We start from the raw sequence: 16,629 nt of genomic DNA, 5'->3' as shown, positions 1-16,629 counted from the left end.
AGGGAGAGGGAGAGAGGGGGAGAGAGAGAGTAAAAGTTAGTTTAAGATGGCAAACCCGACAGACCCGGAGTGAAGGGGCAGCGCTCCCCGAACAAACACGCTCAGCCTGCCGCCCGGTGCCGACACGGACCCCGCCTCCCCCTCCCCACTCCTACCTACCGGACGATGCGAACTCCTCCCGGGGGTAAGTGAGCGCGAGCTCGGCGGCGGTTGGGACCGTTTCTCACGAACAATTCAAACGTTCAAAGTTTCTACGAGGAAGAAAAATAACACGTCGTTTGTCTACGCTTCGGTGTTTTTATCCAAGATAACGAGACCGAAGAAGACTTCTTTTTTTTAACTAGCTAACGCGTTTTTTTTCTTCTTCTTTGGTTAGTTCGCGGTAACAGCGGTTAGTAGCGTTAACGTAACTTTGCTAACTTAGTCACACACAGTGGTGGGGGGAGTAGGGGGTATTTATTGTTATTAATATTTTACAAACCGCTCACACACACACACACACACACACACACACACACGGTCGTCCCGCTGTTGCTGATGAAGCAAAGTGACAGTTTTAGCTAGCTAGCTTAACTCTTTAAGGGTGCTTTCTTCTCTTCTTCTCTTCTGGCTCGCGTAGCTAACGGCTCAAACATATATATATATATTTATATACATATATTTATATTCTCTCTCTATATATAGAGAGAGAGGGCAACCTGTCATTAAAATAACGGAAGCTATAACGTCTCTAGCCGGCGTCCCTTTCTTCTTTCGGGGTGAATTCCGGGATGCAGCGCGCAGCAGCGCCGCTGTATTTTTAGTAAATGGGTGGATACCAAAAACGACAATTATTTATTTTCGTCCGGGGCGGTGAATGCCACAAGCCTATGCGCATCGACGACGGCGAGGAGGCGACCTATAAATGCATATGAGTTTGTGAAGGCTGTTTTTTTCACCTCCTCCTCCTCCTCCTCCTCCTCCTTCACCCCCATATTGCAGCAGCACAAAGTCTGCAGAGCTGAAGCAACAGGGACTGTCGCATTTCTAGAGGCTGTCATCTCTATTGCACTGTAAAAAAAAATGTGTATGAAAGAGAGAGGGCATTGTCTGGTCTAAATGTGTTTTTCATTCCTCCCTTAACTTCTAACATCCATCCTGCAGGCTTAAAGAGGGATTCCCTGAAGAAAAAAATGCCAGCGAGGCTGAAGCTGATGTGACACAGCGTGTGTGCTGGAAGAAAGCTGACTCATCAAATATCAATCCCTCCCGGGAGCGAGTAAAGCAGCGGAGAGCAGCTCATATCGCCTAATGCCGAGCTAGAAGAAGAAGAAGCAACCCCCCCCTCCCTCCCCTCCTCTCCACACACACTCGGGAGGTGATCAGACAGGAGACGTTACAGAAATCCCCCCTCCTCCTCCACCTCCTCCTCCGGCAGGAATATATCCAGCACCAGCTGCGGCCGCCGAAAACAAATTTTGGCACCCGAAGGCCTGAGAGTGACTGCTTACCCAAAGCCGCCGGCGAGGCTAAGAATGGCATCCCAGTGCTTCAGCTGAACCTCCACAAGTTGACGGACAAAACGTCAACAACCCCCGGCCGATAAAAGATTGTCCACTGGGTTTTTGCCCCCCCCCCCCACCGCCGCCGGTGTAAAGTTTTGGTGGGAGGTCGCCCCTCTCAGCCAGAGGCCCTGCCTTCACCCCGCCTCACAGACCATGATGTTTCGCGATCAGGTGGGCGTGCTGGCCAGCTGGTTCAAGGGGTGGAACGAGTGCGAGCAGACGGTGGCTCTGCTGTCGCTGCTGAAGAGGGTGAGCCGGACCCAGGCCCGCTTCCTGCAGCTCTGCCTGGAGCACTCCCTGGCCGAGTGCACCGAGCTGCAGGTCCTGGAGGGAGAGGCCAACAATCCAGGTAAGACCAGCTACGTCGTCCACGAAGACACAGCCTTTCACACACATTCATATGAAGTCTCGGAACGGGAACTATGAAACCACACATTTACACTTATTGATATTGGCAATACAATACTTACGTATACATCCTGAAATTAATTTTAACATATTTCAGACTGCTGGGAATTGGCACAGATTTTATTCTAGCTGTTTTCCCTCCTCTGGTCTTCAATCAGCACATCTTTTACACTTACAGCAGTAGTAGTTTTATATGATATGCATATTTATTACTTCTGTTTCTGGCTGCATGTTTTCTGACCAGAAAGTGGGACACAGAAGTCAAATTCACAAATCTTACCACTGCTTTTTTTTCCCTCCTCTGCCGACTCATTTAAAAATTTAGAGGGTTTTTCTAGGCCACGTTTTCCCAAATGACCACAGCCCCTGACCCTGGAACACACACACACACACGGGCCCCATGCATGCATTAGAGGACGTTTCCTGTCCAAAACATTCCTGCAGACCCATCAGGAGCTGAATCACCGACGCTACGAAACTGTGCAAAGTGTTGCGCTGAACCGGAGCCAGTCGGTAAATGATTGTGGAAGGAGAGTTTGGGGTCGTGTAGGCTCAGCTGGCACCGCGGTGGAGATGTCAGTCAGTCAGTCAGTCAGTGTGCCAGCCCATAGCGCTGTAGCTCTCTCTCTCTGGGTTGGTATTGAGCCGGGCTGGGATTTGTTGCATCAGACTGCAGCGTGGCCATGGAAACAAAAACCCTGGCAACCGACCGGGCTCATGAAAAATAGAAACAAGTGCTGCTGCTGCGATGGGAGAGCAGAGCGTCTGTGTGAACCTATGGCGACATCTGCACGCAGTAACACATCTGCTGGCGTACCCTGGGGTGACATCATGGTGACACTCTTTAACGTCTTACAGAGAGTTTCCATCAGGGTTTACAATGGGCAGGGGCTGCAGCAGTTAGTGCAGGCTGGTCCCCGTTATTGTTTAATGTGAAGCTTTGGAGGCTTCAAAGCCCGCTGCATGGAGTTTCCTCCCAAAGTCAGGCTGGTTCCCACTGTCGGAGATGAAACGGAGTGATGGGAGACGGTGGAGGGAGGGCGACGTCGTCGTCAGCGGCTTTTTATCTCGCTTTTCATGTGAGAGTCAAAGACATTGTCTTGTGGTGATACTCGAGCCACAGTCGGTCATAATTCACTCTTCGATTCTGTGTAATTCTGTGTTAAGTCTGTTGATTTATGGTCCGGCTGGTGGACATAAAAGATGCAGGAAAAGCTCACGGTGTGTATGATAACGTAATGAAAAGCTGCTGCAGTGCATTCTTAAATGGTTAACCAGGTGATTATTAATATTTCTTCGATATTGTGAAGTTCTCCTTCCAGTAACTGAGATGATGGCGCTCCCGTCAGTGTCGTCATCCCTCAGACACGAGGCTGCGTTCCTTTAAAAGTCTTGTTAAATCTGAAAGTGTTGTTACACGCAGGTGATGAAATTGCACGTTGGTGGTGAAAACTTCCCCCCCAGGAAAAATACTTTAATAAGCTTTCAGCACTACCGAATACCTGCGTGCATATTTGTGTGATTATCGGTGCTCCAAGTATGCTTCAGGAGATCTGAATGGACTTCAAATCTTTGTGGCGCGCCCCTGGAGGCTCCTCCCACCCGTCAGCGTGCGGTCGCTTCCCGGCCGCTGATTCAGCTGAGCGCGGTGGAATCAGACTTCCATCGGGACCCACGCTGCTGAATGGAGGGAGGCTGAGAAGGTTGTCTGGTTACGTGATCCCTCTGGTATGTTGTGGTAGATTTGTTTGAGTCGAGGCAGATCTATCAGCCTGCTGTTACACTGAGCCAAATCTCGATCTTGTATTGATTATAGAGGGTTTTTTTCAGTTTGAAGTTATTTCTTACCACAGGCAAACTTTTTATTTTTTTTAGTGTGTGTGTGTTACTGCTTTCATGTCTCTTGATACATTTCTGAAAAGCCTTGTAGAATATATGGAAATCTCACTTTTAAAAAGTTACTACCCAACAATAATGTGTTTTATAGGCTTTATTTCACCAACGATAGGAATAAAACCTATCCCGACCACATCTGACGGAACAATAGAACCTTTCAAACTTTTTGCAATGTAATGTAATAATTGTATTTATTACAATTAACTATTCTTCTATTTGTTGGCGTTAAGCCTTTTGTTAAACAACATTTTCACCTCATTAAAAGAAAACTGTCTCCCGCTCGCCACAGTGAGACACGCACCTGTCTCAACAGGACGGTCTAAAAACAGCACAACCACAATGTCATTAAGTCATACTTTTCTTTTCAGGTAAAATATGACCGGAATTCAAGGCGTCATTACAGAACCTAAAAAAAGACATGTGACGTTAACTCTTATTGAGTGAATGAACAGATTTGGCGAGCAGGTAAATGATCCATGAGAGGATTTAAAATTCCCTCCAAAGACACCAGATTCTACAGGTGATTTATATATCCTCTACTTGTCTCAATGGGAATAAACAACTGACTACCTGGGTTTCACATTTTTGCATAGCATTTAGTACGACTAGGTGCAGAAAAGAGGCCGTTAAAGGGTTAACATGCAGCTGGTCGGCTGGACTGAGTGGAAAAGCCAACTATTTGGAGAGTGGTGTACAAATGAATGGAATCCTCCGTGACCTACTTCTCTGAGCGGCTGGGAGGCGGACCCCGCCACTTTATCTGCGACTCGTCGTAGTCGACGGGTTAACCGCCTCGCTGGGAGACGGGCGGAGTCGGCCTGCACGCAGGAGTGTTGTTTTAAATGGTCGTTGTCATCATTCTATATGTGAGCAGCTCAGTACAGATGTGCAAGGAGCTCAGACCTCAACCCGAAGCCATTCATAATTATCCCCCCAACTACTGTTTGATCTCCATTTGATTTTAGGGACAAAATATTTTGCTATTGTACTTTCAGGAAACATAGCTTTCACTTCCATGTTGTGTGCTACATTCCTGCTGGAACAGATCACAGTGCATCTCCTAGTGTTACACGGAGACCAGACGTTGAGGTACACGGGGTTGGATGTCCTTAAATCATGGAGGTCCTACAGGAAACGGCGCCAGGTTTCGGGGCTTTACGGTAGAAATGACACTAACATTCACCTGGAAGCAACGTCAGGGACGTTTCAACATGCGACCCAACAACGTGCTGGAAAAATTGCACACAATCCTTCATATTTCCTGCTCTCATGTTCCACCGTCGCTCACAACCGAGCACACACACACACACACACACACACACACACACAGAGGGCGTAGCGGTGGTGTAAGGGCGGGGTTCGGACAGGACAGTGTGGCCGGTGTTCTCGGTGACTAACCTTATTTCGGTGCGGTGTGCAGACCTTCATGGCTGTCTGAGCTGAGAGGATGCAGGCCGGGATTCAAGACAGTTTTTCACCAAAAAAGATGAAAAAAGGACTTGTTTCTTAACAAAAATGTGAAGTCATCCTCGCGAGTTGCAGTTATTTGGACGGTATAATCGTGACCTGAGATTATCATGTCGTCCCACGCCTCGTCTTCATCTCAGACGATTAAATGCTTTTTGCTGCGTTTCTATACTGCACAAAAATCACAGTGTGCTACATAGGAAAGTACAGTATTGTTATACGTCTGAGGACTCCAAAATGCACATCCTGCCTATCTTAAGAAGTTAAGATTATTGATCAACGGATTCTGTATTTAGAATTTGTCCCTGTTCCTTTGTATACCTGTAACCTGTTGGATGTGTTAATGTTGATAAAAGCGTACAGTTCAGAACACGGAGGTGCCATCTTCTTCTTTTTTTCTTCTTTTTTTTGGTAACATGAAAAGATTTGCCGAAAGCACATAGCTCTTTATTTACACCTGGTCCTCAGGCATGCCAGGATTATACTCGGGGTGGAGGTTGGTGGAGGTGGTGTTGTTGTTGGGGGGGGGGGCTCAGTTTGAATCTAGGTCAAAGTATGACTTCCAGCTAAAACAATACTTTTCATAGACGCTGCCGGCTGTAGCTTTGCATCTTAACACCGTGCTCTGCTTTAACCGTGGAGGATGATTGACACGGAGGGAAAGTCTGCCTTGTATAACAGCTAGTGTTACCCAGTGAATTCCTGTTGCACTCTCTGCCTAAACTAGGTCCGATGTTTTAAAAAACAAAAAAGCCCGGGCTGGAAATCAGCATTCCTGGCTTAGGCGGTAAACGGTTCCGGTGTTGGGGATACTGTCTAGGAATGTGGGCACGTCACAGCACACTTGAGTCAGGCTTCGGAGAGAGTCGTACGTGGGGGAAAAAGACCCGGTGGAAAAAGGAAAACTGATTCCACCTTCAGTGGAGCTGAGGTCTCCTGAGTACATCGCGGTGTGGAAGGAAAATATGAAGACTCAGATAATACTGGTGCCATTTACAGCCGGAGCTCATTCACTTCTGTTCTCTCCGGTCCAACTTTCCCCAAGTTTTTGTTTGATTCTGTTGTTTATTTTCAGATTTGAATGGCGTCCTTGTCAACACCACTTTTAAAGAAGGTGAAGTTTGTGAAATGGTTTTGATTTGGAGATTTCTTGTCATTAGAACTGATATAACACCTTGAAATGATAAACCTGAATGTTTGACTAAACAATTGGAGGCCTCATGGTTTTTCCATCGTTATCACTTGAGTCAGATGTAGTTGACCCGCTCTGCCAGGGGAGCGTCTATAAATACCCCTTCTCCGTAGAGAGAAAAGTTTAAAGTGAAAGTGATCCGGTTTTGATTTTTCACACACTTCTCCCCATTTGTCAACATCCTTTTGTGCCTTTTTCTAAACATCTCATTGGCCCATCCTGTCAAAGAGAGAGAGAGGGAGAGAAAAAGTCTTGTCTCTGGTTTGGGCGCCAAACTATTTCCTCGCACCCACGCATGAGCAAACAGTTTATTTCTGGAAGTTGACGGCGTGTTCTGTGAACTCGTACTGAACCTCAGGAATGGGGACAGACAACCTGCCAGAACGACCAGAGGGGAAAACGAAATAAAGCTCGTCTTTTCCACTCTGCCTCACAGCGGAGGCCTTCTTTCTTCTTCTGTGTGTGTGTGTGTGTGTGTGTGTGTGTGTGTGTGTGTGTGTGTGTGTGTGTGTGTGTGTGTGTGTGTGTGTGTGTGTGTGTGTGTGTGTGTGTGTGTGTGTGTGTGTGTGTGTGTGTGTGTGTGTGTGTGTGTGTGTGTGTGTGTGTGTGTGTGTGTGTGTGTGTGTGTGTGTCAGGATGGACAGAAAGCGGGGCTCAGGACGAGCAAGGAGCTGACTCAAAGCCTCAGACGAGTCCGGCTCTTGGTTTTTATCTGTGAGCGAGGCGTTCAAGGTGTCACTGATAGCTGGGATTATGCAATCAAGCGCTTCGTTAAGTCCTCGGGTTTAATTTCTCACCCGAACCCTTGTGTGCTGCTTTATAACTCTGATCCCAGCTCCCCCCCGACAAGATCACGGGTGTTTGTATCTGTGTGTGTTTACATCGTTGCGTAGCCAGCTAGCGTCAAGGAAGTGTTTTAAGATGGACAGAGTACAGACTGAACACGGTGGATTACAAGTTTATTATTTATTATGAAAGCTGACCAACACTAAACGCTTTGTTGGACCCCTTTAGTGAGTTATGATAGTTGGAGAGCAAGTTATAATAATTATTATTTAGTTCAAGCCTGACTACAAATATATATCGTTATGTTGAAAACACCTCTTCATTTACATCCTCTATTAATAACGTGTGTGTGTGTGTGTGTGTGTGTGTGTGTGTGTGTGTGTGTGTGTGTGTGTGTGTGTGTGTGTGTGTGTGTGTGTGTGTGTGTGTGTGTGTGTGTGTGTGTGTGTGTGTGTGTGTGTGTACCGAGGGTGTGAACAGGTGAGGGATACCAGTCTCTAGATGACCGGTCAGTCTGGTCCTGATCAGACCAGACATACAGGCGTATAATGTTTCCCCATATAGCCCCTCTCCTTCCCACCAGCTGGCTCGGCTACACAGTACGCTGCTTGTGTACGAGGGTGTTTGAGCTCAGGAGCCGTCCGGTCCCGACAAGGCGGCACACACAAAATACCACCAGTTCAAGCCGGGGGAACGAGGAGGTGCCGGCCCCTGAGCCTGCACACTCTGGCACCCAGTTACTAATCTAATAATCTAGCCATCCGTGCATCTGAAGTGGACATCCTGCAGCCGACAACTGCTGACCTCTGACCTCAATGATTCCCACAGTTCATGCAATAAGACCTCGCTAGCCATGTCGATGACAAGGGAACATTTTACACTTTGTCCATCCATCCATTTTCTTCCGCTTATCCAGTACCGGGTCGCGGGGGCAGCTGCCTGAGCAGGGACGCCCAGACTTCCCTCTCCCCGGACACTTCCCCTAGCTCCTCCGGGAGGACCCCAAGGCGTTCCCAGGCCAGCCGGGTGACATAGTCACTCCAGCGTGTCCTGGGTCTTCCTCGGGGTCTCCTCCCGGTGGGGCATGCCTGGAACACCTCCCGAGGGAGGCGTCCAGGGGGCATCCGATGCAGATGCCCGAGCCACCTCAACTGGCTCCTCTCGATGTGGAGGAGCAGCGGCTCTACTCCGAGCTCCCCCCGTGTGACGGAGCTCCTCACCCTATCTCTAAGGGAGCGCCCCGCCACCCTGCGGAGGAAGCTCATTTCGGCCGCTTGTATCCGGGATCTTATTCTTTCGGTCATGACCCAAAGTTCATGACCATAGGTGAGGGTAGGAACGTAGATTGACCGGTAAACCGAGAGCTTCGCCTTTCGGCTTAGCTCTCTCTTTACCACGACGGACCGATACAGCGACCGCATTACTGCAGCCGCTGCACCGATCCGCCTGTCAATCTCGCGTTCCATCCTTCCCTCACTCGTGAACAAGACCCCAAGATACTTAAACTCCTCCACTTGAGGCAGGAACTCCCCCCCGACCTGGAGGGAGCAAGCCACCTTTTTCCGGTCGAGAACCATGGCCTCAGATTTGGAGGTGCTAATCCTCATCCCGGCTGCTTCACACTCGGCTGCAAACCGCCCCAGGACATGCTGGAGGTCCTGGCTCGAAGGAGCCAACAAGACCACATCGTCCGCAAAAAGCAGGGATGAAATCCAGTGGCTCCCGAACCAGATCCCCTCCGGCCCACGGCTGCGCCTAGAAATCCTGTCCATAAAAATAATGAACAGGACCGGTGACAAAGGGCAGCCCTGCCGGAGTCCAACATGCACCTGGAACAGGTCTGACTTACTGCCGGCAATGCGAACCAAGCTCCTGCTCCGGTCATACAGGGACCGAACAGCCCTTAGCAGAGGGCCCCCGACCCCGTACTCCCGAAGTACCTCCCACAGAATGCCACGAGGGACACGGTCGAATGCCTTCTCCAAGTCCACAAAACACATGTGGACTGGTTGGGCAAACTCCCATGAACCCTCAAGCACCCTGCGGAGGGTATAGAGCTGGTCCAGTGTTCCACGGCCAGGACGAAAACCGCATTGTTCCTCCTGAATCCGAGGTTCGACTATCGGCCTAATTCTCCTCTCCAGCACCCTGGAATAGACTTTCCCGGGGAGGCTGAGAAGTGTGATCCCCCGATAGTTGGAACACACCCTCCCTTACACTTTGTAAATGTCAAATCTTAAAGCTGAGCTGCGTTACCTAATGTATTAATTAAGCTGACTATCAGAGATAAGGGTGAATATAAGAATATGAATCTATTACTAATACATCTGTGTTGGATCAACATCATCTAACACCAACTCCTTGATCACATAATAATGTGAAAAGGCCATCAGGGGTCATTTTGGGGTATTTTTAGTTTTGCTGTTAATGTGGGACTCTGCCTCACATGAATGGACGTGGACAGTGGAGAGAAGCAGCAGGGTGACATCAGCACAACTGGGCCCCGGTGAGAGAGCCCCCATGGCAACGGTTGCCGTGACGGCCATACAACAGGAGTCTTTGAATCCCCCGGGTGGGTGGAAATGACCTCATCTGGACCGTATGAGTCCTCCAGGAAGCTGAGTTTTGCCATTTGCTGCTCCCAGACCTCGCCAAGGTGCTCGAGTTCTGGCGTCGGTGAGGAACTTATCAATCACTTCTCACAAACATCACTGTTAGTGAGGATAAGTACATTTTGGGTGGTGACTTGTTGGTATTGTTAGACTCCGATATGAATCAATCGGAGGGGAGATCTGGTCTGGGACCTCGGTCAGTCCGGCCCTGATTATCTGGTGAGGGTTTTCTAGATCCGGTCTTAAAACTCAGAACAGAAAACTTGCACTCGAGGATGAGATGATTAGAATTTGGTGCTCAAAGGTCACCAAGCCTAAACTCTAGAATTCATAAGATAATTTTAAAAAACAAAATCAAAATGTTCTTGAAAGGCATTTGACTGAATGAGTGTAATAAACAATATGCATCCTTTATGCAGTATTCTGTGATTATTGCACGTCTGTACGTCGTATCAATTAATCCAGTATTTACAGTAATCCTATTTAATTTAAACCTAGCTAAGCCCGTTCCTCTGCTGACGTTGATACTCTTTGCTCACAGTTGCTGACGAGCTCAAACCAGACGTGGATACAAAAACATGACGCTCCAAACTGCTTACATGCTTTATGGGCTTTTTATGTGGTCATTGCAGAATATGTGACCGCAGTCAGTTTACACACAATTGTTGGACGTCTTTGCACAAAAACAGAATCCGGTCTGGGTTTTTCTTTGCCCATTGTGAGGCAGTCGGTGCTATTCTGTCATGTTTGACCGGCACAAAGGACATAACGTACGTATATCAACACGTGAGATATTGAAAACCAGCTTTATGCTATCAGAGATGAATGTTTGGCTCACTGGCTGGGTTTTCTGCTCACTTTTTTATCTAGTTTTGTGACGGTTCCCACAGTGGTAGTCTGACCAGTCGGAGAAGAACGTTGTGGGACGTAAACCCTTCGGCCGGCTTCTTTCTCCACCGATCGACTCCAGCGAGCGTAGACTCCTCGGGCAGTCGCCGTGCTGACGTGGGTTTTTCTCAATGGGTCTGTGTGTGTGTGTGTGTGTGTGTGTGTGTGTGTGTGTGTGTGTGTGTGTGTGTGTGTGTGTGTGTGTGTGTGTGTGTGTGTGTGTGTGTGTGTGTGTGTGTGTGTGTGTGTGTGTGTGTGTGTGTGTGTGTGTGTGTGTGTGTGTGTGCGCGCGGTGTCTCCTCGTGCAGCGTTACACCCGGATGCTGAAGCGATATCCCTCAGGCTGTGGACAGCCGAGGATGCTGGGTAAACACGCCTGTCTCACACTCGCAGAGCCACACTCCACATTCCACATGACAAGCTGCAGTGAGACACACACACACTCTTACACACACTCACACACTGCAGGAGTGACCGGTGTGTGTGAGAGAGACTGACTGGGCTGCAGACAGCAGACGTACTGGTGCGGTCAAACCAGTTTGTGAAGTGCTTTATGTGTTGGTTGACTCGTACACGGCAGGTTTGGAAGGCCGGTACCTAAAAGGGGATTCTGATAGAGCTGATTAGATTTGCACCAGCATTCAGCATGTTGAGTAAAATGTCGAGGCTCCAAGTTCTGTCTTTTAATCTGTCATGTCGGAGTGTAATATGTCCAAGCCATTCCAACAGCATTCAGACAGAAAACCAATGGAATTATATCTGGAGGGTTTACAGCTGTAGACATGTCATTATTATTATTGCCTTTTTATTTTTGCAAATTACTTAATTTGTCCAGATTTCAGTTGACTATAAATAAGCATTATTATTAGGTATAATATTGCTTTTTAAATACTTGTTTATTGCAGAACATAAATGGGCAGTGAGGAGCAGCAGAGGTTGAGATGTCTGATGAAGCGATCTCTGTGAAGCGTTGTTGTTGTTGTTAGTCTACATGTAGGATGTGACGTTCAGTCTTTGTGGTCGGCTTGTCGATATCGGCGTATTCCAATATTCCAGTTGTTTTTATGTGGTCTGAAGGCCGGGAGCGTGCTGCATGATCCTTCCTCTGTGTGTTCAACCATTAAACCCCAGCAGTTGGCAGACAGAAACTTTCACTTTCTTTTAAACAACCCTTTAACTGGCCTTGTTGTTGTTGTTGTTGTTTGCAGACCACAGCCGTTAAATACTTTACTAAGAGACATCCCTGTTCGGTCACACATGTACCGGAAACAATCTCCCCAAACCCCTCACCGCCGATACGCCGCTGCACACATTTTTCTCTCGGTGCGTGTGTTCTCCTTCTTCCCAGCAGGTACGGAAATAAACCTTTCCTCCACAAAGGAAAATAATTATCATTCTTGTAAAAAGGAAGGAAGGGGGGGGGGGCTTTGAGGCAGGGAGAGAGACAGAGCAACGGAGAGAGGCAGGCTGAGCGGCCGATGGGCCCCTGGCTGCCATTTCCTTAAATAGAGTTGTGGGCTTCTCCGGTCCAGGCCTGGCAGAGCGGCGGCTCACATTCCCAGCATAGCTGCGACTGCCACAGCCTCCCGACACACTTCAACAGGTAGACTGCAAATCATGGGGCTTCCTCCCAGACCCCCCGAACCAGCAGTGACCACGGCAGCAGGGGAGAAGAGGGGATGTTGATGAAAGACTCGACAGGAAGTGGGGAGGGGGCGTCGGAGAAAAGGATAGCAAAGAATTGTTCTCCATTCAAACGGCAGCCGTGGCCTACGAGGAAACCTCCCCCACTGCTGGGAGAAAAGATGGGACGACCCCACGCTTCTCTCACCTAGAATGTACAAGTTAAAGAACAAGTAGCCTGCAGGACAGAAACGTCATCGTTTTATTATAACAAAATTAAACCCAAACGAGTTATGATATTTGACCTTTTTGTAGGGAAAAAAAGTATAATCTTCCTCCTCCCTCTGTTAGACGCAACCTATTGACAGATGAGGAGTTTTACCAGTTGTGTGAGAGCAGTGAAGTCCACGTGAACTATGTATGATTTTCATGAAGATGGGATTCATAAAACACGACGGCCAAATTCTTCAATGTGCAGGACAAACCCAGCAGCACATTTTACATCTAATGATACTAACTGGATTTGGCAGACCCGGGTTGAACCAGGTCCAGACTGGACGTGGAAGTCTGTCAAGACAGTGTGAAGAGCTCTTTTACTCCGATGAAGCCAATAAAGCTGCATGCTGGCGTGAACAGAAGCCCCCAAGATCACGATGATGATGCTTTTCCTTTTCCTGTGGACGGGAGACACACACACACACACACACGCGCACACACACGCGCACACACACACACACACACACACACACACACACACGCGCACACACACACACACACACACACACACACACACACTCATCCTCGAGCAGGTGCTTCCCACCGTAGCAGTATAATCACACGCATCCATCTTGGCCACTGTTTAAAACATTACACAGTATAAATAAATAAGCACCCCTCCGTTACACACCGCCTGTACTCCGACACACACAATGTGAGAACCAGATGCGGGTCGTGCTTTAATACAACGTGCTGTAAATTGGCTGTGATGATGACGTGAAAAGGAGTTCCTGTGTTGTATTGTGGGTCACAGGAATCTCTCTCTCTGTTTGTTGAAACGTCCCGGAGACTCCCATTCATCTTTTTCACTGATTTCATTCAGAAAAAAAGGCCACTGGAGTGATCTGGGCCCAGGAGAGGCCATGAACCTGTTTACTACAGTACTTCCTGAGGTAGTGAGGTCCTGGTCCAGTCTCCACTTTTAACCTTTGTTTACAGTTTTCTGTGTTTATCCTTCGTATCTGATTTCCTGCAGGATCCTCTCCTGTCCAAACCATCCAGACAAGTTGGCAAGTTTTAAACGTTGAAATCAAACCGTTAACGGGATAACAATATCCGGTTGTTGCATGTTTTGTTTTCAGAAACACTATCTGAGTGTTGTGTTTGCTCGGGTTGGCCTAGATAATCAACAAAGATGTGTTTTTAGAATAGATTGAAGAAGTCTCGTTGGATTCGATGGAAACCAGATTTGTTTTCATTCACCTGATCTCTCTGGCAGTAACCAGGTTCCTCTTGCATGTAAACATGAAACGGGTGTATTTCCAGTCGTGTGAGAGGTGTAACTCACCTGCTGCATGGCTTCCTGTCAGCTTTGACTGCGTGCCTCCTCTCGATCAGCTTCATCTGACAGCCGACACACAGATTATTTAGACGGACAGGTTAGTTTCTCTCTCAGCTCTGGTTCAGACGTCACCATATTTGATGGTTTTCTTCTTGGAAAAGATGTTTTTACTCTCTGGCTTCGGCATGGTTTTGATTGAAACATGGTTCATCCAGGAAAAAAGTGAGCCAGAGACATCTACCAGCTGCACCTGTATCCATATTACACCAGCCATTAGACATGTCCCATATCACTTACTGGTTTTCATGGGAAATGGGTGAAGTTGACTTGGGGATTACTTTGAAACTAGACTGGATATAAGTTTATAGCCTTCCTCCTCCTCCTCCTCCTCCTCCTCCTCCTCCTCCTCCTCCTCCAGTCAGTTGTGTGTCAGTAGGTCAGGCTAAGGCCAAGGTCAGGCTGATCCCACAACACTGACTTCCCCCCTCTGCCTTTTCTTTTTTCCTCTCTTTCCGTTTTCTCTCTGCTTTTCTGTCTATTTTAACCCCCTCCCATCTTGTTTATTTGGCAATTCTCTCTCTCTCTCTCTCTCTCTCTCTCTCTCTCTCTCTCTCCCTCCCCCCCCCCTTCATCCCTGTGTGTGTGTGTGTGTGTGTGTGTGTGTGTGTGTGTGTGTGTGTGTGTGTGTGTGTGTGTGTGTGTGTGTGTGTGTGTGTGTGTGTGTGTGTGTGTGTGTGTGTGTGTGTGTGTGTGTGTTCATATGTACATGGCCCTAAAGCTTGCGTTGGGGCCTGTGGGATCCTGCCTGCACTTCTTGTCGAGACATGGACTCTCTCTCCCCCTCCTCTCTCCCCCCTCCCTCCCCCCCTCCCCCATCTCTGGGTCTCTGGATGGGTGGGGCGATGCAGCATGTAGCATTAGATCACTTCCATCATATATTCTGTGCACCACACCTCTTTCTCTGTAGCTATAAACAGTCTTCTCCCCACTCTCTCCTCGTCCTTCTCTCTTTAGTCTGTTTTTGTTTCTTTTCTACACATTTCTAGTGTACGGCTTCTTTCTTTTGCTTGTTTGCTTTTTATTCTGACTTCATGTTTTGTTTTGCTTTCTTTGGTCTTGCAGCCAATTGTTCTTTTCATTTAGTTGTATTTCTTTGTTTCACTTTTGTCCGTAACATTTTGGTTTCACACAATAATAGTCTCTCAATTCTGTTTTTTCCCCTCCTTTTTATTCCTGTGTTCACAACTTCATATTAGTTCCCTCTTATCTGGGGTTGTTCTGATAGACGATGATCTTTGGGATCAGTCATGGTCTTTGCCAATTTCCATAACAATATTTGGCTTGTTTTCTCCATTATGTACTATTAATATTATTATTCACATTATTACTATTGTTATTATTGTTGTTATTATATTATGCTCTGTCATAGTTGCTCAGCAGCACACACACACTCCCACTCTGGCTGTAAATAGTTGTAACTAATAACTAGGGCTGTAATGAACAGTTTGAAGCTTCAATCATAACATTAACATCATACTTATTATTATTAATAATTTACAGGAACATTGCATGGAGGAGTCCTTCTGTTGCCCTCTCTCTGTCTCTCTAACACAGCGTTATTATCTCAGTCCAAAGGACGAAATGGAATGAAAAAACAGAAGTCATCATTTCCAAATCTATAGGAATATTCTGCTTCATTCATACAGGATTTTATATCGGAATACGATAAACAAACACACTCACAATAAATTGATCTTATGAGCCAGATACATTTATCCTTTATAAATGATTTATGATAATCTTATTTTTATTTGATTTGATTTGATCTGAGCATGTTTTTGGCATATTTTGATGATTATCAGGATCATGAATCTCAAACTATTACGACCGGAACGTTTGATGTTTTTATCGTCCCACGTCTCGTCCTCTCTATCCTCGTACAGAGTTGTTATTCTATTCCATGAGTAGATCCTTGCATGGACTTAACGAGTAAACAATATAAATAAATATAAATGTGTTTCTGAAAAGACGTGTTTTTACTCAAACCGGGGCTGGGCCAGTGTGTTTCCAGTGTGTTTCCAGTGTGTTTCCAGTGTGTTTCCAGTGTGTTTCCAGTGTGTTCCCAGTGTGTGTTCCCAGTGTGTGTTTCCAGTGTGTTTCCAGTGTGTTCCCAGTGTGTGTTCCCAGTGTGTGTTTCCAGTGTGTTCCCAGTGTGTGTTTCCAGTGTGTTTCCAGTGTGTTCCCAGTGTGTTTCCAGTGTGTTTCCAGTGTGTTTCCAGTGTGTTTCCAGTGTGTTCCCAGTGTGTTTCCAGTGTGTTCCCAGTGTGTTTCCAGTGTGTTTCCAGTGTGTTTCCAGTGTGTGTTTCCAGTGTGTGTTTCCAGTGTGTTTCCAGTGTGTTTCCAGTGTGTTCCCAGTGTGTTCCCAGTGTGTTTCCAGTGTGTGTTTCCAGTGTGTGTTTCCAGTGTGTGTTTCCAGTGTGTTCCCAGTGTGTTCCCAGTGTGTTCCCAGTGTGTTTCCAGTGTGTGTTTCCAGTGTGTGTTTCCAGTGTGTGTTTCCAGTGTGTTTCCAGTGTGTTTCCAGCGTGTTTCCAGTGTGTTTCCAGTGTGTGTTTCCAGTGTGTGTTTCCAGTGTGTGTTTCCAGTGTGTTTCCAGTG

At 47.3% G+C, this 16,629-nt stretch overlaps 1 protein-coding gene across 6 annotated transcripts in view; it reads left to right on the top strand.

The window, feature by feature from the left end:
- Positions 1-16,629, top strand: part of samd4a (sterile alpha motif domain containing 4A) — a 49,233-nt gene continuing 32,604 nt past the window's right edge. For 3 of the 6 annotated variants that reach the window (XM_084009384.1, XM_084009383.1, XM_084009382.1), the window contains exons 1-2: positions 1-184; positions 1,144-1,893. In XM_084009384.1, the coding sequence (XP_083865510.1) occupies positions 1,698-1,893 (196 nt within the window). In that variant the 5' untranslated portion in view covers positions 1-184; positions 1,144-1,697. The remainder of the gene's footprint in view (positions 185-1,143; positions 1,894-16,629) is intronic. The other 3 variants (XM_084009387.1, XM_084009386.1, XM_084009385.1) reach the window with 2 other exon arrangements.

The sequence above is a fragment of the Eutrigla gurnardus genome (assembly GCF_963514095.1).
Source record: "Eutrigla gurnardus genome assembly, chromosome: 1".
In the NCBI taxonomy this organism is placed as follows: Eukaryota; Metazoa; Chordata; class Actinopteri; order Perciformes; family Triglidae; genus Eutrigla; species Eutrigla gurnardus.
Note: the sequence above shows the minus strand (reverse complement) of the source record. Positions and strands in the feature narration are given on the sequence as shown.